At 41.2% G+C, this 24095-nt stretch overlaps 1 protein-coding gene across 1 annotated transcript in view; it reads left to right on the forward strand.

Moving 5' to 3' along the window:
• LOC103361811 (protein shisa-9-like) overlaps nt 1–23463 on the forward strand; it is a 121466-nt gene extending 98003 nt beyond the window's left edge. Inside the window, exons 3-4 of the mRNA XM_008288001.1 lie at nt 10594–10710; nt 22967–23463. Of these exons, the coding sequence (XP_008286223.1) occupies nt 10594–10710; nt 22967–23463 (614 nt within the window). The remainder of the gene's footprint in view (nt 1–10593; nt 10711–22966) is intronic.
• Nucleotides 23464–24095: the final 632 nt, after the last annotated feature.

Below are 24095 nucleotides of genomic sequence, written 5' to 3' on the forward strand. Positions count from 1 at the left end.
TAATTACCTGGAATTCTTGGATGGCAGTGGTTCAAATTGTAACAGCTTATAATGAACTTATAGAAAAGAATGCTTATTTTTACAGCAGATGAAGCCACAAGAAAGATGGCTATAATATTAAAATGGCTCTCTGTTATCATTAAAGAATACAACTTTAATAGTAAAAATTTAAATTCAAATATTTATACTTTTACTTAAGTAACAAATGCATATTGTTCTCCTTCCATTACGGGTGAAAGCACAAATAATAATCACATATAATGACTGGACTTGAGTGATAAATGTGATCCTGTACAACCAACCTGTATGGTCATTTAAAAGACAATATTTTTGGATTGACAGTCACAGAATTTTTTACTTACAGTTTTCATGGAGCTGTTTTCACTTTGTCCATCTCCAATATGACCCTGCAGCAGAAACTGTGTGCGATAATTAATGATAACCAACATGTTTCCTGACATCTGGTCTGACTAAAAGGTAGCACAGCGAAACTGAAACTTCAGGAGGCTGGTTGTCAACGCACATAACCAGAATCCTACTGGATGCTGTAGCTCGCTCCAAGTTCACAATAATACTTTTGTATGTCAAAGTTCACCTTTGTTTTGCTTCCCCACGTCAGTCTGGCTTCTATTGAAATGATCTGACTCGCTCCCAAATGTCACTCTTTCAAATAAAACAAGGTCACATTGAAACTATGTGACTATAAAATATGTAATGTTTGAGCTCCAAAAGTGGTGAGGAAGGCTGGTGCACACACAAATGAGCCTCACAGACCCTGATCTGGATTCCGAAGCGATTGTTGTGATCCTTTTCTCTTTTTTTTTTTCCTCCATGAAAGATTCATCGGGCAAATTAGCTTAATGTATGAGACCCAAATTGAGTGCTGTTGCGTAACTACAATTTCTTTACCTCTCCCAATTTCTGCAGCTGATAGAGGGAGCTGGAGGTGATTATGCAACACATTCACACACACACACAGATTGTACCAACGCAATGCACATGGATGCGAAATGAGAGCTACACGGTTCCCTCCACGAACAGACGTACAGAAAAGAGATTAAAAGCAAAAACCCACCCGAAACATCAGCGAATGTCTGCGGGTGAGCCAACGACTTCTTAGATGACTGTGCAGTACAATTACTTCTTGTGAATAATTGAATCCTCAGAAGTTAAGAGGCGGTGTCCAGGGGTTTGCTTTGTTGTTCCTTGAAGAAAAATTAGAGAAAGAACGGGGGGGAGGAGAGGGAGAGAATGAGTCATGGTGACTTTGGGGGATGGAGGGGTGTGGGGACAGCGGGGCTTTAGACGCCTGTCAGAGTTAAAGCAACTCTTTGTAGATAATGAAAACAAAATAATGGAATAAAGAGATCCACTCGCACTGTTTGCTTCACCGTTACATAACACACACATGCAAGCGCACACACACTAAAAAAAAAATTGCAAGCCTCCTCATGTACACACACTAATTATCACACACAGGGACACACACACACTGCAACTACAGAGAGTCCGTGTGTTTTTGCATAAACAAGATTGTGACAAAAATATTGCTTTCAGTTACTATTTCCTTGCTTTACTCTTTGCTGTGCCAAGATCTTGAAGATGGGGGTCGACACAGAACTAAGACGAGATCAGATTCCAGTGAAAGAAGTGTCTTTTCCCATGTGCTGCTCTTTTTTTCTTTTTTTTAACCGCCAAAAGTGTCCAGTAAAGCCAAACGAATGATGGATTAGCCTTGGTGTTGTACTGTATTCTGGCTAATGACGCCGTCCGTGGTTCTGAAAAGGCGACACGCAATCTCAGTGGGACGTTTAATGGCTCTGTCCACGCTGCTGAAAAACAGCTGCTGTCCACTCGGGGAGAGCTCCAAACCAAGAGGGATATCTTCGGCCCTTTTTCCATTCCCTTTTCTCTTCCCTTCATCTGTCCACCATCTGTCCGACTCCCCGCGTCCCTCGCTCCCATTTACCTTCCACCAGCTTCCCATCCTTCATTGCCGTTTTTCTGACGTGTCATTAGCTGTGTTTACAAGGACCGCAGTCATTTGGCTATTATGCTGAGTGGCGTGGACAGTTTCCCACTTGCACAGCTTATTTTAGGCAAACTTCATATTAACAGTGGATCACATAACTCTGTGCAATGTAAAAGTTGTTCTCTGCAGAGTTTTTCTTCACCAGTTTGGTGTCATCTAGCTCTTATTCTCTTAATTTTCTGCTTTTTTAAGCTAAACACTGTGATACATCAAACCTAAAGAACCTTTTCAGCACATAAACAATAAAAATAGTGCAGCATTCACAAGCAAACGTGCCAGATATTTCCCTCCGGAGTCGGTAAAGGGGCTCAAATGAAAGGGAATACTCAACAAGTGCCCTGAAACAATGACTCCGCATCAGCGCTAATGTTGCTCCATGTCTGAGAAATATGCAAATTCACTACCGCATGTAGTCATTTCAGCTTTACAAGCACATGAACAACAGTGGAATCATCGCACATGCACATCTAGTACTAAACTTTGCATATCGTGTTTCTTCTCTGCTATGATAATTATCATGCAAATGCTGCAAGAACATGATGTTTGGTGATTTAGACTGTAGGACCGCTAATGTAGCCTCACAGAACCTTTGGGATTAGTGGCGTCTTTTCGGGAGTTGTCTAAGGTGTTTGTAGAATAAGATGAAATATAATTTTTTAAATTAAGCTACTGATCCCTTACGGGGGAGATTTACAAAGCCCTCAAATAAGAAACATTCAGATTGTTCTAGTTTGCTTATTTTTACCACGATTATTAAATGCTGTCATGTGTTTCTAATGCTCCGTGCTGGGTTGTTTTGATCAGGTTAAAAGTGTAAAAGTGCTTTTCAGATGTCTTATTTTATGGATGGTGACTCAAAAAAACAGATTCCAGCTGCATGTTGGCTGTTATTAACTGACTTCATGGTCTCTCAGTAGATGTTACTTTCCTCTTTCCTTCACTTTGCTTCCTCGTTTTATTATTTGCTCTGTGCTTAACATGCTCTTCCCTAATATCTCACATGGGAGTGTTTTTTGTAAATAAAAAGCCCCGTCTATCACCATGTCTCTGTGTGTGTAGATGTAAAGCAGTCCGCTGCATTATGTAAAGTGCTGAGAAGGAAAGTTCAATGCATTCAATGTGTGGGCAAAAGGCAGAAAATAATGGTGTCATCCCGGGATAAGCTCTCGTTTACCCTGCAAACAGAGTGTAAGCGAGGGAAAGAGGCACAAGGGAGGGGCGACGGACCGGCTTCCTCATCCAAATCAGTGGACTAGAGTGACCCAAACACACACAAACAAGAGTGAGACTAAATAAGAGCGCGTAAATAAGAGAGGAGCATTGAATTAGTTGTCTTTCTAGCCATTTGGTCAGTCTTTTTTTATGTGCCTGTTGGTAATACAAAGCCACTAAAGCAGGGGTCTCGAACTCCGGTCCTCGAGGGCCGCAATCCTGCAAGTTTTAGATGTTTCCTTCTTCCAACACACCTGATTCACATGATCAGGATCGTTATCCGGCTTCTGCAGAGCTTGATGATGAGCTGATCATTTGAATCAGGTGTGTTGGAAGAAGGAAGCATCTAAAACTTGCAGGATTGTGGCCCTCGAGGACCGGAGTTCGAGACCCCTGCACTAAAGGCAATGCACAGGTCATAGGAGCAAAAATAGATGACATCACTGCATGTTTAATGAAGTAATCCAGACATTTTTTTGTTTGTTTTTTAATTTAAAAAATGAGTTAAGGTGGAGCAAAAGAGAATTTTTAAGAAAAAAAAGGTGGATAAGTGCTCCCTGTACACTGGTTTTGTAGATTTATTGCAGCAGATGGTTTAACTTTCACTCAAAGAGTACAAAAACTTAGAAGAGCAACAGAAAGAAACAGAGAAAGAAAGAAACAGACAGTTACAGATGCAGGAAGAAACATATGACAAGAAATTGAAGAGATAATAAAATGACTGAGAGAAGATTAAAAAAACGGGGGAGGACAGAAAGAAAATTCAGGAGCATCTGCTGTTGATATCATCGTTTGCGTGATTTAGAGGGACGACAGCATGTTCTACTGCACAACACCTCAAACAAATGTTTGCGTGTAGCTCATATAGGACGCCGCAGCTGACAGACATAATATTAAAGGAGGCCCATATGTCGCACACATGTAGCTCACTGAGAGTTTTGACATGCAAAGAGCTGTTATCTAACAGATTCCTCGTTAGGTTTGTATTTTCTTTAGTTTCCTGTAAAGTGGCAGTTGTGTTTGGTTTTTGATGAGCTACGTGTAAAAGAATCCAAATCTTGCTTTAAATTATCTTAACAAGCATCTTGCTGCCTGAAACATAGGACCATTTTGGAACATGTAACGGACTCACAGAAAGTGTTCGTTAGGCCTCAAAGTGGGGAAATGGCGTTACAGCGAAGTCACCCAAAGAGTAAAACAGTACTAAAACAACGAGTGATACTTACAGCTTATTTTTTCATCACATTGAGCTCCGTGACACTTTTGCCTCTCTTGGACAAAAAGAAAACTGCTAATATTCACGTAGATTTGATGTGTGGATCTCTAATCTATCGTGAATGTACTCTGTCTGCATCCATTGGTCCATTTAAATAGTCAACAATGATCAACCAACAGATGACGGATAAATAGAGCGGTATGGATACGTGATAGAAATGGTTAGATAAGGGATGGATAAATAGATGTGTGGATATCAATCGGTCATATAGGTCCACAAACAGTATCCACCTATAATAAAGCATAGTGGTTCTAATTGTATTGAATTAATTGTGTCTCAAACTAACTTTTCTATCAAGTTTTACAGTGACTCCTCATGTCTGGTACATTTAACTGCACTTATGGGGAAACATTTGACAATTACTTTGCCAAAACCACAACATGTTGGGTTGCCTTTCTGCAGACAGCTAGCTTAGCATAAAAACTGGACAAGTAGGCTCCAGAAAGCCTCTACCTGGCCATGAAACAGTCCAACATACAACCCACTTACAAATACCACAGAATGTAGTTTCCCCACTTGTTTTTTTGCACAGATTAAGCAAACCACATGTGTACAGTATGTAGTCATTTGTGGGCTTTTAATGAGCTGGTAGGCTGATTGTTACGTTCCTGCGTACAGTAACGTAACTCCACTAATTTTATACCTTTGGACAGAGACAAACTTTCTCCATGCAGGTGCTCATGAACGGGAAACAATCCGTCTCGTGTTCTCGTGAAGGGAAAAACAGCAGGATCCAAAACCACACAGTACAACATGTCCATAACTATCACAAAGATTCTTGCATCTCCTCTTTTGAGGTTGTTTTTCTGGTATGATCCCTGACATAACTGAGCATGATAAACTAAACCTAACTGAAGCTGAGCTAACATTTATTTAAGATGTTGCTCTAAACCATATACATGTTAAAGCAGTGTTATGTGTGAGCCAGTGTGATCTTTTAATGGTACTGTGCTTTTATTTTCCCTGCATGGTCCAAGTGACATTTTGCAGGAAGGGGAGTCGTAGTTGTTTAGCCAATCAGAGGTTACAAACAACACTGGTGTTTCTGTGCTATTTTTTTCATTGGTTGCACAAATTTGGTTTCCTAACTTTTTACTGGCTGGCCAAGAGTCCACCCCTGCCTATAGCCTACCTTCATCTTTAGCTACATAACTCTCAGCAAGAAAGCACATGCGAGATTTTAAACTATCAGTCATGTCAGATAATTGAGATTGCCTGCAGTGAGTGAGGACACGTATGATTTCGTAGCTTCTGCTCCAGTAATCTAACGTGCTCACTGGCCAAATAACCCCAAACATCTGGTGTGTTGCTTTAGGAACATGTATTCTTCCTCTGTGTATAATATCCATAGCAGAACCAAAAGATGATTTTCCAACATGTCATGAAGTAGACTTCACAGCCTCCTCTGACCTGCTCTGCCCTCTCAGTCCGTGTTGGTTTTTTTCCCTCCCCATTCCTTCTTTCATACACTTACATGAAGTGATGTGACTTATACGCCACTAACCCTAACCCTCACCCACTGTGCCCTACAGTACCATAAGTGCATTCATTTCAGCCTGCGTGGGGACTCAAACACATCCCCCTTCGAGTTTAGTGCGGGAATTAAATGGACTTAACTAATCTTTGTTCATGAACACAAACATGCAAGTTATGCAATTTCAAGTTAATTCAAATTCAAATGTCTATTTTTTTCAGATGTTTAAAAACCACAAGCGAGTTCAACAACAAAGTGCCACGTTTAATCAAAAATGCATCTTTCGTCAGTAGAAGATTTAAAATTGCAGAGAAACCCTCACTCGCTCTCACTTTCAAGCTGAAACAACAGACTCTGTTTTACAGTGCACTGCATGCATTAAACAACACAGGACTCTCCCACCTCGCTGTTGCATCTCTTTTTCCTTTTCTTCCTTTTTCCATTTCTCTGCCTCTCACTGTGTGTGTGACAGTAGTCATGTCAGAGTAAGGCTGGCTGAAGCCCTTGCAGCAGTCAGCCTCTTTGATGTTGAGCCCTGCTGAATTAGGCCATCACCCAGCGGTGCTCTGCTGCCTGCCTGCCTGCCTGCCTGCCTGCCTGCCCGCTCAAACACACTCACAAACACAAACAAGTGCAAACACACGCATACAAAACCAAAACAAATGCATGCTGGCAGGAACGCATGCTCATGCAGACTATGAAGTAGTGGACACACACACACGAAGCCATGCAACAATACTTAAAATAATAAGCACTAAAACATGTCCGCAAACATTCCCTCACACTTTCCGCCCCTACATCCACACCGTGAGTTACATTCATGTACCGTAAGTCCTCATTTTCTTCCTCTGCTTCTCTTTAATAAACATAAATTTGAATTCTTATGAGTGCTGCTCCTCTGAGGCCTCCATACTATAGCACATCAAAAACATGCGCACACTCGTGAACACACATGCAGGGAAAATGTAGGACAGAGAGAATTTATTCAAGAATACAGACTACAGGACAGAATTTATTCCTTTTCAATCTCTCTCTCTCTATATCGCTCTTTCTCACACTTTTATATGGTATACTACCAAAGTGACTGAGACAGGAAGGATCCTGGATTACACATAAAAACAAGCTGGGGACCTAACATTTCAGAAATAATGAACAAAATGGAAATATATATGAGAAATACATCTTGTTTGTGAAAAGATGAAACAGTTGGAGGAACTTCTAACTCTGCTGCTCCCAAGACATTTTACACCCCAACAGTGAGGTTATTATGTTTAGTGAGTGTTTAAATCAATAGATGGATGTATTTTTATATGCAATGTTTAGAGCGTACGGACAAAACCACTGATAATTATAATTAAAACCTTCTTTCAGCCGATTGCTCCCTCCCAACCTGCTTCTTTACTGTTTTGATGTTAGTTTAAAAAAAAAAAACATCATCTCTACAGTCCCACTGTCTGCAGTAAGCAACTGGCTGTTGGACACAGTGAAGCATTTAGCTGCTAAAACAGACAAATATTCGCCTCAGGAGATGGTACCAGAGCTGAAACGAGACAGAACGCTGGATTTACATTCATCCAGTGGACAAAAAACAACTTCAAATGAATGCTAATGTTGCTTCACACCTTCTTGATGTGTAAATAAGCCAATTTAACAACACTTTATGTATATTGATGTTGAGTTTACTGCTAATTTTGCTGCTTATAATGATTTTTTTTCAAAAACAAAAAACAGTGAATGCAGCTTCAATCAAGCTGAAGAATTGCAGTTGAAGTGCCAAAGGTTTTGTTTCCTAAACTAAACCATAAGATTAACCCCTGAGCTGTTTTTACACCTGTTTCCCAACATGGCACGCTTGATGTGCATTCACTAGCGGGCCACTAGGTGGTGTGATAACAGGTGCCAACATAACATATTTAGCAAGTAATTTTATTCATTTGTGAAACTTTTTAATAGAAAAAAATTGATATTTTTTGTTATGTGTGCAATGACCGGTCCATAGAAAAATTTCTAGCCTAAAACTGGTCGAAAAAGGAATGGAACACGTCAAAGCTATAGATCTTGTGGACACGTACCATTAGAAAGATCATACGTCCCTTTAATTCTTTAATGTTGAGCATTAGCAACACTCCTGGTTTGAAACGTTGTGGTGTCTGGCATGTTGGCAACAGATTCTTTGGATCCTGTTGGTTGTGAGTTGGGATGAGTGCATGGATCGGGCTTGTTCTGGTGGACGTCACGGATCAGATCGGGATCTTGGAGGTTGGACATATAGTGTCAACACTTTGGGCTCTTTGTCCGTGTTCCTGGAGTCGTTTTAAAGCAGTTTTTGCAGTGGAGCAGATGGTTGGTGGGAGTATGTGTCAATCTAATCCATGTAGATTCCAGAACCCAAGGTTTTACAGCAAAACATTGCACTGAGTTATTTTACAAAGCATGTCGGTTTTAATGTTATGGCTGACTGGTTTGTTGGTTTGTGTTTGAGATATATTTACATTAATTGTCCATAACAGAAATCCGTGTGGATCTTTTCTCCAGACTTATTAGGTTCAGTACATGTTTTCTGAGCTCATATGACCTCCTTCAACAGTAATGTACAAATAGCTTTTCTCTCCAACCACACCAACAGCTACTCAAAGTCAAAGACGAATGATTTATCATCTAAACAAACAGCTTGAAACCACATCAACTAAACCATGCCTTCCATATCTCATAAGCCCTGTTCCAATTAATATATTAGCATGACTGTTTTTAGGCTTTGCCGAAGCAGCTTGCTACAAACTGGTAAAGCAGAAACAGGACAATGCTGGTGTGCACACCGTTACATGCTATAATAACACAACAAAAACCTCTCAAAACCTCTCTATGATTGTGTCTCTCTGTCATTCCCCCTCTCTCTCTGGTGGCCGGGAACAGCCCTGTGGTCAAACTGGAGACCAGCCAGGGATCTTTCCATCAATTAGCTGATTCCCCCCCCTCCCACCACCCCGCCGTCTATCTCTGCCTTCAACTCTCTCTCTGCCTTTCTAGTTCTTCACTCCATTTCTGCCTCCCATTATTTCCACTGTTGTTGGCTCACCAGAGGAGCAGCGCATTCCAATGTAGGACATTTAAAGAGCAAAAGCTATTTCTTCTAAATGTTAAGTAATCGCTCTAAAATATTCCTGAAAAACCCCAATGTATAAGAAGGGCAATTTTTAATACGTTCCTTTGGTCGATTTGAGGTCGTGCACCTTTAAATCTCTATTTTTTGATAGCAGGTGGCTCGGCGGTTCGCACCAGACGACAACACATTTTGCACACGCTCACAGTTACGCACGCATAAAATTACAAACGCACAGTCGGGCCTCTCTGCACCGCACGCCGCACACAGTGTGTCCTTACTGCATATCAATTACACGGGGAAGTGAAGATCTAGTTCTAATTCAATCAGTCAGCGCTGGTGTCACATTCCTCGCTCTCCAGCTTCCTTCCCTGCCTCGCTCTCTCTCTCCTATTTCCCCCCTTAGTTGATTCCCACTGATGCGTTTCAGTTGTGGTGGGGCTGGTTGGACGCGGGTTTGTGTGTTTGTTTATGCTGGTGTGTGACAGTGTGTGTCTACTTTATCCCCCCTGGTTTTATTTAGAGGGTTAAAAATGCTGTGTGGATGCTGGTTCTGCAGAAATTACTCGGATAATTGTCAACTGTTTTGTTGATTGTCATCTCTTTAAGTCAAGTCAAGTCAGCTTTATTGTCAGCTTGGCCATATGTACAACATACAGAGAACGGACATTGCCAGACTCCGAGGCCCCACAGTGCAAAGTGAACATCGAAAAAAAGTATAAAAATGGCAAAAACAAAAACAAAAAAAGTTGACTCACTTTTAAAGAACAAAAATCTACATTTTTCAATCCCAGCTACTTAAATATGAATATTTTCAGGGTTTTGTTTTACTCCTCTATGACAGAAATGCTACATCTCTGGGTCGTGGATAACACAAGACTTTTGAGGACGTCATCTTAGGCTTTGGGAAACTCAATGTTCAACATTTTATAGCTGGAACAGCGAATCAATTAATTGAGAAAATAACCAATAGATTAACATATTTGTTAGATGCAGCTCTAGCTGCTGTATCATTCTTCAGTTAAGCAGAATGCCTTATTTCTGCAAATAATGGGAGTTTTTGATGTGATCGCACCGATTTCTAAAATCAAGATTTCATTTGTTCTGCATTTCTAATGTATGGTTGTCACCAAATTGTCTTCTCAGAGTGTATTGGTCAGTTTCTGAACATTACAGTTACAAAAATGTTCCCTTTTTTTTTTTTTTTACACAATGGAGCATCTGCAATTCTAAGTCCACAGAAAGGATGTCTGTCTAGAAAAAAAGATCTGTATTAATGTGTCCAAAGCCCAGTAACACAAATGCAATAACATTTTTTGATGAAAACAAATCCTCTTAGATAGTGACAGAGGGTTTACTTGTGCTCTTTCTTCAAATTGTCTAATCTTGCAGTTCCCTCTCGAGAATATTCTTATATTTGACATTCCCTTTGATTGACTTTTCAGATATTTGTTTGATATTTATTTCTCTACCTGTGTGTGTCTCTCTCTCTGTCTTAGATCATAACCATTTGAACAACGCAGCTTTGTCTCCCTTGGGTCCCGCCATGGCCCTGTCTCACCCTCACAACAACCTGGGAATCGGCTTCAACAAGTACACCTCGCTGAAGGCAGTGGGTGAGGACGATTACACAGACACGCTCACCAACACACACCTACACTGACTGTATGGATGCATTTACACCTGCATGCATACAGGTTTGAATACTTGCTAATGGATGTAAATACTGACGTGGACGTAACCGGACAGACTGAACTAAAGGTCAGTGAGGCCAAATATCTTGATATGTGGTTGAATGGAAGCAGCCAACTGCTTAATAATGTATTTTTTTTATGAGTCTGCCTCTCATCTAGACATGTTGAACCATAATCTGTGTTTGAGTGCTTTGGCCTTTTCCTGATTTTCATATTACATTGGATCATAGCAGCCACGATGCAAATATAATGACTAAATTAGACCGCCCGCCACTCTGATTTCAATAATCTCTCAAATATTTGTTTGTTCCACCAGTTTGAATATATTACAAGGATTCAGTGTTCCCAAAAATCACCGCAGGTGTTTGTGCGCGAGTAGCAAATTGGCAAAAATATGTTCTTTATCCACTGTGATGCATGACAAAACAGGACTGCGACAGCTATGGAAGAAGACTTTTTCTTATTTAGTTAGACAAAAAAAAAGCTGTCAGCAAAGCTGCGATACAAGACTTGACAACATCATGCAGCGTGGCATCAAGCCGATGTAAACTTTTATTCTGTTCTCTGCAGAGAAACATTACAAAGTTTACTGAAAAGCTGTCAGCTGTCAGCAGTGAGGAGAAGAGAAACACACAGAATGTTGGGTTGGTTTTTATTCTGTCATAAATAATCCACACAATTGTCCAATTACCCAGTAAAACCAGAAAGAACCAACAAAGATGTTGAGCCAACATGTGCAGCTGTGTTCTCCAGCAGAAGCGTCAAAACAAGGAAAGTGTAGAGAAGTGAGCGTATCTGGCCCAACATCCTTTTAACTGTTGTTTTTCTTGTATTTAATTGATCATAAATGACGTTCTCTAAAAACACTTCTGGTCACTTCCACCCCGGAGGTGCGCTCCGACGGGGTGGAAGTGGCTGGAATGCACATGCCAGTTTAGAATAGTGGTCACAGTTCGGTTTCCGTCATTGGTGGCGGCGGGGGAGTGGCAGATACGCTCCATCGTTACCATCCATGTTTACTTCTCTAAACACTGAGCACGCTCGCTGTGTGTGACGTCATCGTGTCCTCTTCTGTGCATGCGGGACACTTTTGGGTCGTATGAAGTTCATACAGCAGATCACATACAAGTCGCGTTTAATTGGAAATGTGAACGAACTCGCAAAAAATCAGATTTCACAAAAAAGTCCAAATTGAGCATTAAGTCCTGCAGTCTGAACGTAGCCAATCTGTCTGATTGTTCAGTCAGATAATACGCCGTTATCCTTATTTGTGACATAAAATGTCATGTTGGAGTCGGAATCCAAGGCTGTCGGTGTGTTAAGGCTGTTTTCTACGGGTTCTGTTTGTTTTTCATAAAAACCTGTCGGATAGCAAGGTTTTCAGATTGTTAAGGGTCGGATTATTGAATCACGACTGTATTTCTTGACATATCTACTGTATGTGGATCTATAAAGACACTGTAAGGTTTTGATATAGTTCTGAAATAATGAATTCTGTGGGCGTCAGTACCGGTTGGTTTGGTAGGTGATGCAGCACATCTGAAGTGACTGATGTCACCGACTGACACCACAGAACCAAAGGATTTCTGATTTGGCAGCTTTGGCTCCTCCATCCTCCGTGTCGCTCCCGCGCATCTTAGCTCATCCGAGCGAGGACGTAAGTAAGAAATGCAAGGAAGAGACAGGAGTGAGGAAATGGAGGGGGATGCATTAGCATAATGAAAAGCACCCACGGTGTTACATGAACGGTGCATTAGTTTTATGAAACTGGGGGAAGTCCTGGATGGAACAAAGCAGACATTAGGACCATCACTGCAGCCATTCCAAAAACACTGTGTGCCGTGCGATCGAGCTCGACCATTATAATGCTGACAGATATTGACAGCTCGCCTTTCTGTACATAGTAATCGTATTTCAGCTGCGGGAGGTAAAAGGATGATGACATTAAAACCAGTGCCGATGATGACATAACTTGTACTGGGATGACAAGTCGACTGGTTCACAGCATAAAAGCTACACGCACGCAGTGAATTAGGGTTCGCTGGATGCTGAGTGACAGCAGCAGGGTGAAGCTGGAGGTCGGGCCTCAAGGCTGCGCCACGAAAACACACAAACACACATAAATATGTCGCACACACACAAACACACATAAATCCTCGTCTTCCCAATGCACAGGCACACTTAAGGGACAGAAGTGTAAACATGTCTATGGAACTGTGGACGCACACATCATCTTATCACTGCAGACAGATAAGGACGTGGTGACAGAGATGAGGAATGACAGCTCGGCACATGAACGTGTAGCGTTCATCGACACAATAGAGACGTGATTGCTGATCATAGCAGAAGAGCATCAGAAACTGCAGAGGTTTGAAGGACAGAGAAATAATCTGTTGACGAGCTACCGTAATGATGAAGGCCATTAAAGCTCTGAGTCATTTTGGTACCTTCATGGAGACAAATGTTGACAAAATTACCAATTATCATCAACTACAAGTATGACAAGCAACAACAATTCTCTATAGATACTTGCCTTATGTATGTGCTTTAATTCTGAAAGGTTTTTCTCTTTTCACATTCCAAGAAAGAATCAGAACCAAAATCTATCATGTCATTGTACAAAATTACTACAAAATTGAGTACAATCCTGTTCAGTACAAAAGCAACTTCTAAAACTTACATTTAAAACAATTTTAAAAGGCTTAAAAGTCGAAGATTTGTTCAGCAAAATTAATACTTAATATTCAGCCATAATATCAGCCACAACCCTGTATTCACAAAATTACATTTCTATACAATTAAACTGCATTCTGGATTCACATATGCATTTTTAAATCAACTTATCTTTGTCATTTGTTTCATAGCTTTACTGTAGCTTCTTTTCAGCCAACCTCTCATATATTATATGAGGCCTGAGTCGTCACCCTGGCAAACTAGGAAACAGAGGAACATCTTTAAAAATGTACTCAATAGGTTATATTTGGACTTAAATCATGATAGTTCCATAAACCTGACCAAGTCACGTTGCAATTTGTGACGCCACCCTTCCCTCCTAACTGGACACCTTCCATCTAACATGTAAAAATATGTTTGTTTCTTTCACAGCACATCAGAACATAATTTTGTGGAGAAAGGGTGGATCTGCTAATTCGAGGCCATCATTTACTGAAGGCCATTTTTGATTATGTTTTATAGGCAGATGCTTTGCTCTGGGAGTGTTTTCTTATATTTGTGTCCCATTTATTAAAGCTGTTTGCTCGACAAAGAGCACCACTTTGTCCAATATTTTTTTGTTTGGACTGAATACATGTGATGTGCCGTGTGGGAGTTAGAGTTGTATTTAAATGGTGTTGTAGACGGAGTTGTGATAAGGTTTGGTTGGGTTCTAACGGTATCTCAGGTAACAATGCAGGGTGGCTGCTAATGCTGACGTTAGCCTGAAACTCCTGGTGTAAGAAGTAATCATGAATAAGGCTTTGTTTTCTAAAAATCTGCGTGAGAACATATTTTGTGCATTGGTTTGGGAAAGATTCAAATAAGATGGGACCTTCCAAACTGTCAACTTGTTGAGAAACCCAAGCTGGACAGACCTGTTACGCCTTAAACTAAACTAAGCTAGGGTGACCATATTTTGTTTATGGAAAACTAGGACACTCGCCCCGGCATGAGATACTCAAATGATACTTGAAGTTTACTGGAAGTTGCCTTATAATTCCAATGCATTTAAAACCAGGACATTTTCATCACTTTATAAAAAAACAACCAGGACAGGAAGTGAAAACAGGACATGTGCTGGGACATCAGGATGTTTGGTCACCCTAAACTAATCTATGTTGCTGTTTAAGTGCTGCATTAAATTCATAGACAATTATTACTGGAAAACTACATTTGTAACCATAAATTGTAGACATCAAGGAACTTATCTGCCCTTTTTTAGTGGTTTTCAAAGTTTTGGGAAATAAACCCAAAATTGACAGCAAACAGAACGGAAAGGATGCACAGCTAAGATGGTAAGTAGGGGAAAACTGAGGCCAGCAAAATATAGTGTGACTGTGGAAAGTGACTGAAGAGAAGAGGAGCAGGAAAGAGACAATCTCATCTCATTATTCTGCTCAGTGACTGAGAAACAAAGGCCGATTGCAGCAGCAGCAAACCCCCAACCACTCAACAATGTGTGTCAGCCGCATTTCACAGAAAAATACTTCAAAGTAACAAATCCCTCACACATTGAGGTGCAATATGCTCCTCTCTCGCCCGTATTGAGTTCAGTCTGTGTTTGATGCCACACAGGCGTGTCTTTGTGCTCTTCTGTTTGGTATCTGCTCTGTTTTTGTCTCGCGCAGACACACACAGTACAGTTCTTGTGTGTTGTTCTTTCCGCCGTCAGGGATGCTGATCCTCTGACATTGTGAGCCCAGATGCTCTTATCGAGCGACTGTTGCGAAGCAATTCTCCCTGCGGGGATTATTAAAGTTATTCTAATTCTAATGATGTACCTAACAGCTAACACAGCACATGTGTGACCTTTGACTCTGCGGCTTTGTCGGTGCTTTTTCTCTGGCTGCAGTTACTCTCCAGATCTTGTTGAGATTTTATATTTAATGTACGTGAAGAGTGAAACTTGGATGTGCCTCCTTTGACGGCACTTATGTAAGGTAGAAGAACTGGAGAGATAAATGTGCTGTGAAAAGACTTGGATATTTCATCACATTTTCATCATAGTATCATGTCAGAACATTTACAAGAAATTTGTTTAATTTGCTTTTCTAATTCAGTCCCCCCCTCCACCACGCAGTACATCTGATGCATAATTTAGGAAGGAATAGTTGGACACATTGGGAAATATGTTGTTTTGATTACGTACCTAAAGCCGGAAGAGATGCTTGTGTATTTCAGCTTAGTTTAGCTTTAGAGCTGCAGGTTGAAGGGATTTGTTTCATTTGGATAGAGCCAGGCTGTGACGCATTAGAGAGGCAATCGTCTTCTCATTTAAAGCTAGAGTAGGCAGGATCGTAGAAGCAGCGAGAGCGAACACATGAACTGCCTGAGTACCGCAGCAGGACTAATCCATGAGAGAAAGCGTTAGTGGCAGCAGAGTGTGGCGCATTAAAAACTCTCATGTCTCAGAAAAATAATTACCTGTTTCCCATTGAAAAACAGACAACTATGGCTTCTTTTTGACCTCTTGCTTTATCAAAACAGTTTTTGGTTTCAGCTTTTTCTACTTTGTGCAGGATTTTGTAGAAAATAGGAAAGTGTCTGTGTTTTCTGCCATGCTTGTGCTATCTGTTAACTCTAGCAAAGCAAGGCAAGACAAGTTTATTTGTATTGCACAATTCGTAGTAATTCAAAGTGGAATGAGGCCAGCTGAGGCAAGCCTTCAAATCATTTCTTGCGGACCAAAAGTAATGATCGGACAGGCTTTTTACAGGTCTATGAATTTTATTATCAACCAAGATGCAAAAACAAATGGCCCAGGAGTTGTTAACTAATCACAAGATCATGCGAGTTTTCAGCTGACCTGTATTGTGCTTGATTCTTTGTTTACATTGGCTGTCCTGCAGAAACATGAAAAAAGTCTCAAAAATGGCCATCAGACATTTGTTTAGGATGAAGAAACATTCTTCTCGTTTCTTCAAATGTAAGCAACACATTTTTTTGATGACCTGAGGTGACTGAGCTCCGTAGAAGTCTTTGTCTCGGTGCTCCTTTACAAGCTAACTTCACGACGCTCTGCACTCTTTAAACAGTGAGAGGCATCACCTGGTGGCGCAACCAGGTATTACAGCTAATCTACAATAGTGTAAATGTGTATTATCCAGGAAAATTATCAGCAGATAGTAAATATTAAATGATTTGGAAGCTTCACCTGCATTGTTTCCCTGTAGGAAACCTGCAACATATTACACACTCGAAAAAGAGAGTGTTATTAGTGCTAACCAATCATATTTTCACACATGCTTATCACTTCCCTCGCTGGGCAGTAAACAAGCCACTGGATCCACAGTTCCTTCCTGTGCGGACAAAGTCATGGCTAGGACACACAGATTGGACAGGATAGTTGAAGACGTGCCAGGTGAAGCAGTGGGCATCTGAATCAAGCTGCTTTGAAATCTTCATTAACACCCTCGGAGTTATACAGCGGGTAACAGCTCGCGTTTGTTTCAGGAAAAATTAGTCCTGCAGAGCAAAACAGGAGGAGGGGGAAGTGTACAAACGGAAGAGGTAAGCACAAAAAGGGAAAACAAATATATAATGAAAGGTCAGAACAGGTCAAATGGGCCGGGAAACTCTGTGACTGCAAACCTGTGCCAAGTGTAAACAGCAGGACTCTGGCCCAAGCAGCACTGATGTATCGGTCTTAGTTCTAGCAGTGAAAGGAGGAGAGGTGGACTGGAAGTGTGAGGATGCTAAAGGTGAGAAAGAGAGGAAGTGAATGAAAAGAAGCAACCTCAAAAAATAGTCTTAGAAAGTAAACAGTAACCATAGAACTTAATTAAAATATTTTTTCAGGTTTATTTTCTATACTATCATCACTTCATACCCTGCAATATATATATATATAGATAGATAAGTGTTTAATTGTAGAGTTTAGAACAATTTACTGTTATTTTACAGATGTTCCCTGTTTTGTTATATCACAGATTATAACCAGTAAAATCACAGAAAAAGATCATCATTTAGCATAAAAAGGCCAAAACTGTACGTACTGTGAGCATCAAAAATCTGTATTTTTACATTTGACATTAAAATTATGCTGTTTTTTTACTGTATATAAATCGGCTAAACTGCTAGTTTACAGACTCTCCACAAAATTATAGGAAAAAAAATTCTACACATTTAAAAATCTATAGTTTAACAAATAGTCTTTTTTTGATAATGCATGAAATTGAACTGTAATTGTATTTAAATTAGCTAAAAAAAAAAAAAAAAAAAGGTCTTATTTCACAGATACTAGCCGTCATCTTCACCATGTTTTCATGTTTTTGAACGTTACAGTTTTCTGCTGTTTTTAACACATCTTTTCTGGCACCCTCGCTGCCATTATTTTCTGGAATATTATTTACAGTGAATGCCATAGAACAAGTTGTTTGTTCTTTGAAAAGCATTTAAAAAAAAATGAACCAAACACTTCTTGTGTGACTCACAGAGCTCATCCAAAGTTCGTCTCCAGTAAGTGGCTGAAGAAAAACAACAACACAAGGCAGAAGGTGGAGGGATTTTCTCAAAGAGGGTGTGAAAGTCTGTTTGCCAGAACTCTAAGACCCCAGAATCTGGGCCAAGACTGCCTGAAGTCTTTAATTAATCTTTTACAATCCAACAGCACTACTGGAGAATGCAGACAAATCCCTGTCAGGTTAAGTAAAGATGCAAGTTCTGCAGAATATTTTTTTGAAAAAAGATTTTCTGCAGAGTACAATGTTTTCATTGTCACTTCCTGTTTTGTTTTTTTGTTTTTTTGTCAATTTCAAGCAGAAACAAGCAGTTCTACTGTCTGGGAACTTGCAAACAAAAAAAAGACAGCATGAGATTAAATTTTTGGTTTTTCCGTCATGAAGTTGTTGCAATTTTTAAGTCCGTGCTTCAAGACACATAATGGGTGAAAAAAGATTAAGTAGACTTTTAAGATACATGAACTGGAGTAATCTCAAAATGTGGCTTTGAAGATGAATCGGCTCCTCCGGTTCAAAGTTTTTTTTTTTATGTTTTGCACTTCAGGAGAGAATTCCTTTGCAGGCAGTGATCAGTGGAGAACCTGTAGAGACTAATGAGGAAAAGCACAGCAATGCAGCTCTTAAATATTTTTCCACTGCTATTTTTGTGAGCTTGTTTGAGGAAAAAAATTGTACTGCAAGTTTTCGGTTTGTGAATTTTCTTGCATGCTGGGATGCTCTGCACCTGGAGGGTGTTTTTTCTCTTGTACTGTTTTCATTTTCTACCTCCTAAACTCTGCGGGACCTCCCTGTTGTCTTTCAATGAAAGATCACAAAGTTTCCAAAAGTATCAAGTCTGTCAGTCTCAGGGTCAGCGACAGGTAAAAGTGACATTTCATGGAGCAACGGATGGACATTAAAATGCGCCCTTCAATTAATGGCATCACAAAGCTGCAGAAAAGCTGCTACAGAAAACACTTACTGCCATACAAATGGAAAACATGTAGGAAAGAGAAAAAGGGTTCTAAAATCTAGAATTTAAGAGGTTACGGATAAAGATTAATAGACATTCTGTATTTTTCTGGCCAATATAATTGGCAGGGTCAATTGAAAAGCACATTGAAAATTCAAAAAATGCTTGTTGAATTATACCTTGGGGTTTTAAAAATGCCCTCTACTCGGACATTTTAAAAATGTGTATAGCAGAGTGCCAGGGGCTGTAATTGAATAATTATTATGGATTGCATACCAGAGATAATCTGACAATATATGTATATGCATACACCATTACCACAATGGCAGTGCATTAATGAGCCAGAATAAGTGCTCACACATAAGGAAGTGGCATTAAAAATAGACCAAGTAGAATACAGTATGTTGTCAAACTCTGAAATCCTTTGCAGGCTCCAGCGTATGCAGTCATAATGCAGCGGCCCAGATTGGGCCCACGGGCCTCGCTTCAGGCTGACGCCGGATAAAGAGCAAAAAGCTGATGTTGTTGAAGATCATAAAATAAAAAGATACAGAGAATGAAAAACAAGAGACGCAAGCAAGAAAGAGAATGAGCAGATGGAGAGTCTGTGAAATGGAGAGGATGGTGAGCTGCACTGTCACAGAGGACCCCGCTGTCAGGTGCGCCTGCTGGCAACATGTGTGGAAGCACTCAAATGGACAGCAACAGCAGTTGTTGTGAGAAGGAAGGGTGTGTTTAATTCATTGTTTCTGCGCCGTCCCAGATCCCCCCTCCACCCTGTATTTCTGTCAAATTTTGCTGCTGCAGCCTCAATTGAAGTGTACTGTTACACCAAAGAAACATGATACTGTAATTGCACCCGGTGAAAGGAGTAGTAACAGAAACAAATCAATGCACAAACAAAATTCAAAACATTTACATAAAATGCTGGATGTTAAAACTACAGCATGATCTGGACCAAGTCTACTGCCAAAATCATGCGGTGCACACTCAAGCGGCTTATTCCCTTCTGAGGGAGCGAGCAATGTATGGAAATGTGTTGCATGGCACACACACACACATGTACATATGAACCCACAGACACAAACACACACTAATCCTCTACACATTTGCATCTTGTGAAACTGCTCTGCTTCGCCCTTCCGCGCATTTCTTTGTTATGAATATGTGGACTACTTTCTTAAGACAAAACTCCTAAATCTTCTCATATATCATTTTCCAGAAGCCTGCACGACATATCGACTGAGGACTGATACTTGCTGTGCTTACAAAGTATTAACAAGAATGAAAGAGCCGGTTTTGTTATTTGATGGTGCATTGAGCAAAGCAGTAGCGTGAGTAAATCCTTAGGCCAGCATGGAGAATTTTTCTGAGGGAGTGAATGATTTCCTGTAACTCTGTCTCCTTCCCTAACAGCTGCTGTTGAAGTGCCCTGGAGTTGCACAATAAACCCACATATAAAGTGTTCAATAAGCAATTACAGGACTGTGATAGTGTTGGACAGTTTCCTGACATGTGTGAATGGGAGACTTCTCCTCTAGGTGTTTTTTTTTTTTCTGGAAATGCAAGAAAGTGTTCTCGGCCATCTTGGCTAGAATATATTATTAGAATCAACAGCTTTTGAGAACACAAAACCAGCTTTTCTGCTTCTAATAAATACAGTAAATAAATCAATGAACCTGTGGTCTACACCCACAAACCTCTTTTATTTTAATTCAGCTCATCCTCCTTTGACAACACCATTGACATCCTGTTTAATGTAATAACAGTGAGATCAGACACACAGGCACACAAACGAATAAGGGACAATACAACCTGATAGTATGCTGCTGGAGGATAACAAACACAAAAGGAGTGATGAAGGCAGAAACAGTGAAGGAGGAAATAAAAAATATCAGACAGAAGATTTTTTTTTTCCCCTCAGGCTCTTAAATCTCTCCAGGAAAAAAAAGGACCAATAAACAGGGTTAAGCAAACAAGGTTGTTAGTATCTTCAGGGCAGAGTGTGTCTGAGGGGTGGTGGGCAGTAGTAATGAGTCGAGTTTCCACTCAGAGTGCTCGCACTAATCTGACTCGACGTGCTCAACCCGCTCTATTTTTATTCCTTACAAATCACTCATTTTGCTTGACGGTCACTCGTACAGTTTTTTCCCACATTTTGCTGGTCGTGTTTGTGTTTCTGTCTGCTAGCATTGTTAACTCTCTGGTCAGTGTATAGACGGTTAAAATATCAAATAACCCATCTTCAAGGACACACATGCGAATCCACCAGGACAGGATTTCTCTATTTGTTCACATACCAGGAATGTGTTTGTAGATATTCTGTGTAACTTTAAGCAAAATCGGTGAGTTCACGGCCAGAATGTATCTTTATATCCTTGCTTACATTTATTGCTGATTAAATATGTAATCAAAATATATTTTAAAAAAAAATCTATTTATAAGCTTTAATTATTGAGTAGGGCTGCAAGGTGGTGCAGTTGGTAGCACTGTTGCCTCGCAGCAAGAAGGTCGCCAATTCGCGTCCTGGTGGGGGCACCGGGATCTTTCTGCGTGGAGTTTGCATGTTCTCCCTGTGCAGCGTGGGTTCTCTCCGGGTTCTCCGGCTTCCTCCCACAGTCCAGAAACATGTTGAGGCTAATTGGTGATTCTAAATTGTCTGTAGGTGTGAATGTGAGTGTGCTTGGTTGTCTGGTTTAAGTGTAGCCCTGCGATGGACTGGTGACCTGTCCAGGGTGTCCCCTGCCTTCGCCCTACGTCGGCTGGGTTAGGCTCCAGCCCCCCCGCGACCCTAGTGAGGATGAAGCAGTGTATAGATGATGGATGGAATTATTGAGTAGAAACTTAACTGGGAGACTGTTGCTCCTGAAACTTGCTTTCCGAGAAAAAGCTTGAGAGACAACCTGTTGTTCTGTTGGAGGTGGAACCATAGAAACACTTGTGGTTTTACAAGAAGTCCCAAGAGTGCAAAAAAAAGAAAGCAAGAGCCAAACCAGATTTAAATTTGGTCACCATCCCCTATAAAGTAGTCTCCGTGTGTAGCAATACACTGCTCTCAGGGCTCCTGCCACATTTGGAAAACTGCCTAGACGTCCATTTCTGATCACCTACAGAGGTGCATTTGCAATTTCACCACGGACCTGAAACCAGAGATCAAGCAACAGTCTAGTGGACGGCAATCTGACTGAAGAAGGTGCATCAGGTCATCAACACAGCCACAAGACTGCTCGTATCTTTGTTTGACATTGTCAGGGTCGTGCATCATTAATTCATCACTGCAAAGTTCTGCTGTGTTGTCCTAATGTGTCTGAGGGAGAACTTTCAATTCAAACAACCCAAAAACTAATTTTCACAGAGCATTGAAAACATTTGTTTTGGCTGCACCAACAATCGGTGCAACTCAGCCTAATCCCAGACTTGGCTTCCTAAAAATTCTGCCGATCCCAAATGAAATTTAAGCTGAAGGGTCATTGTTTTGACAGCGGAGGTATTCCAGGAGCATTGGGAGCAGTGGAGCATTGCACAAGAAGACCACTTCCAAGGGGATAGTTGCAAAATTTAAATCAGGTCCAGTTTTTGTATTTTATCAGCGAAGTCTCAAAACTTTTAACTCGTGACTCGTATGGTTGTGTTTAAGAGAGACTCTTGATGTACCTCACAAGCAATCTTTGGCAGAGTGCAGACACCAGCTGCAGAGATCACACCAACAACAACCAAGCTTCATTTGGCTTGTCATTAGCTACTACAGTTGTGGTGACATTTTTGTCACTTTCATCCCTGAAAACGGTTGTAAATGTATTTTTTAAAGGAGTGAAATTCTCACATTATATCATAAAGCAGAGCAGCACTGTGGCAGCAGAGAACAGAGGTGGACGAAACACTGGTGAGTAAAAAGAGAATAAGATTAAGTTTATTTTACTTCATCTTTATTTTGTCCAACACTGAACCATTGCCTGGTCGTCCCTACTGTTTATCACTGTTGCATTGTATATTACTATATAGTAACCATGTCTCTTGTGTCTTGCCCTCCCTCATGTCTCCATCCATCCAGACACAAGTGCAAGAGACTACTACAAAAGCTACCCAATGGTGGATTACACCCATCGCCAGTCTCCTCCCACTTTCCAGCCAATCAACTTCCACCCCAAGGACAAGCCCTTCCTCCCTCCACCCGACATCCACGCACCGTTGGCCATCACCATCAACGCCTCCCAGATGCCTAAACCCAAGATCTCCAAGACCAACACCCACCCGCTCACCTCCAGCTCGGCCTTCAAGGCGTGGGACCCGAGCAAGAGCCACATCCAGCACCCGGTGGCCACCCACATGGCCCTCGGGGGTCAGCAGCATCACCCCATCCAGCAGCAGCAGCACCAGCCGCTGCACCAGCAGAACAGCCGGCGCCAGGCCTACTCCAACAAGAGGCAGTTCAGCATTGAGACGCTGCCAGAGCTCTTCTCGCAGCCACTGGGTTACGGCCACTCGCCGCACATCCACCCCAAGCACAAGGGACTGGCCACCAACAGCAAGACAGAGGTCACTGTGTGAACATGGGGAAGAATGGCATGAATGAAGACACACAAAAAAAACAACAACAACAACAAAACAAGCGGAGTTTGAAGGGAAAAAGCTCTGATATCTCTTATATCCACAGCTACAATGGCGTGAAGCGGCAAACAAATATCGTATCTGGAATTTTTTTAACTCTGCATTTTCCTCATCATTGTTAATAATAATGTGAGTGATATTTGTGTATTTTTGAGACCGCTGGATCGAAACGGCAGCCACGGATGAAGCTGCGAAGGTGGTGGTTTGGAAGGTGTTGGCTGTGACTCTTTGAACCCAGCAGCTTTTCTAAATAATTGAGTGGCCTCTCAGTGTGTTGGCACAGCTCTCTCCTCCGTCTCCTCTCAACCCCCTGGCACCTCGGTGACATTCTGTGCTGCTCTGTAGCGCCACTCCACCGCGTACAAATGTCCAAATCCCAACGCAGAGACTCTATTTACCCCACAAACTAGCCCTACTCTGAGAGGCTGGTGGGGGAGTGTTTCCCCTAAGACTTTGGCTTCCCATCAGCGGAGACAATGCCATTGTGTTGTCAGCTCTCGTTGCCCTGCAGCCCCCCAAAGAGTGAGATATCAGCCCGGCAATTCATACCAGAGAGGAGGGCAGGGTGGTGT

This window comes from Stegastes partitus, unplaced genomic scaffold (genome assembly GCF_000690725.1).
Source record: "Stegastes partitus isolate 25-593 unplaced genomic scaffold, Stegastes_partitus-1.0.2 Scaffold535, whole genome shotgun sequence".
Classification (NCBI taxonomy): Eukaryota; Metazoa; Chordata; class Actinopteri; family Pomacentridae; genus Stegastes; species Stegastes partitus.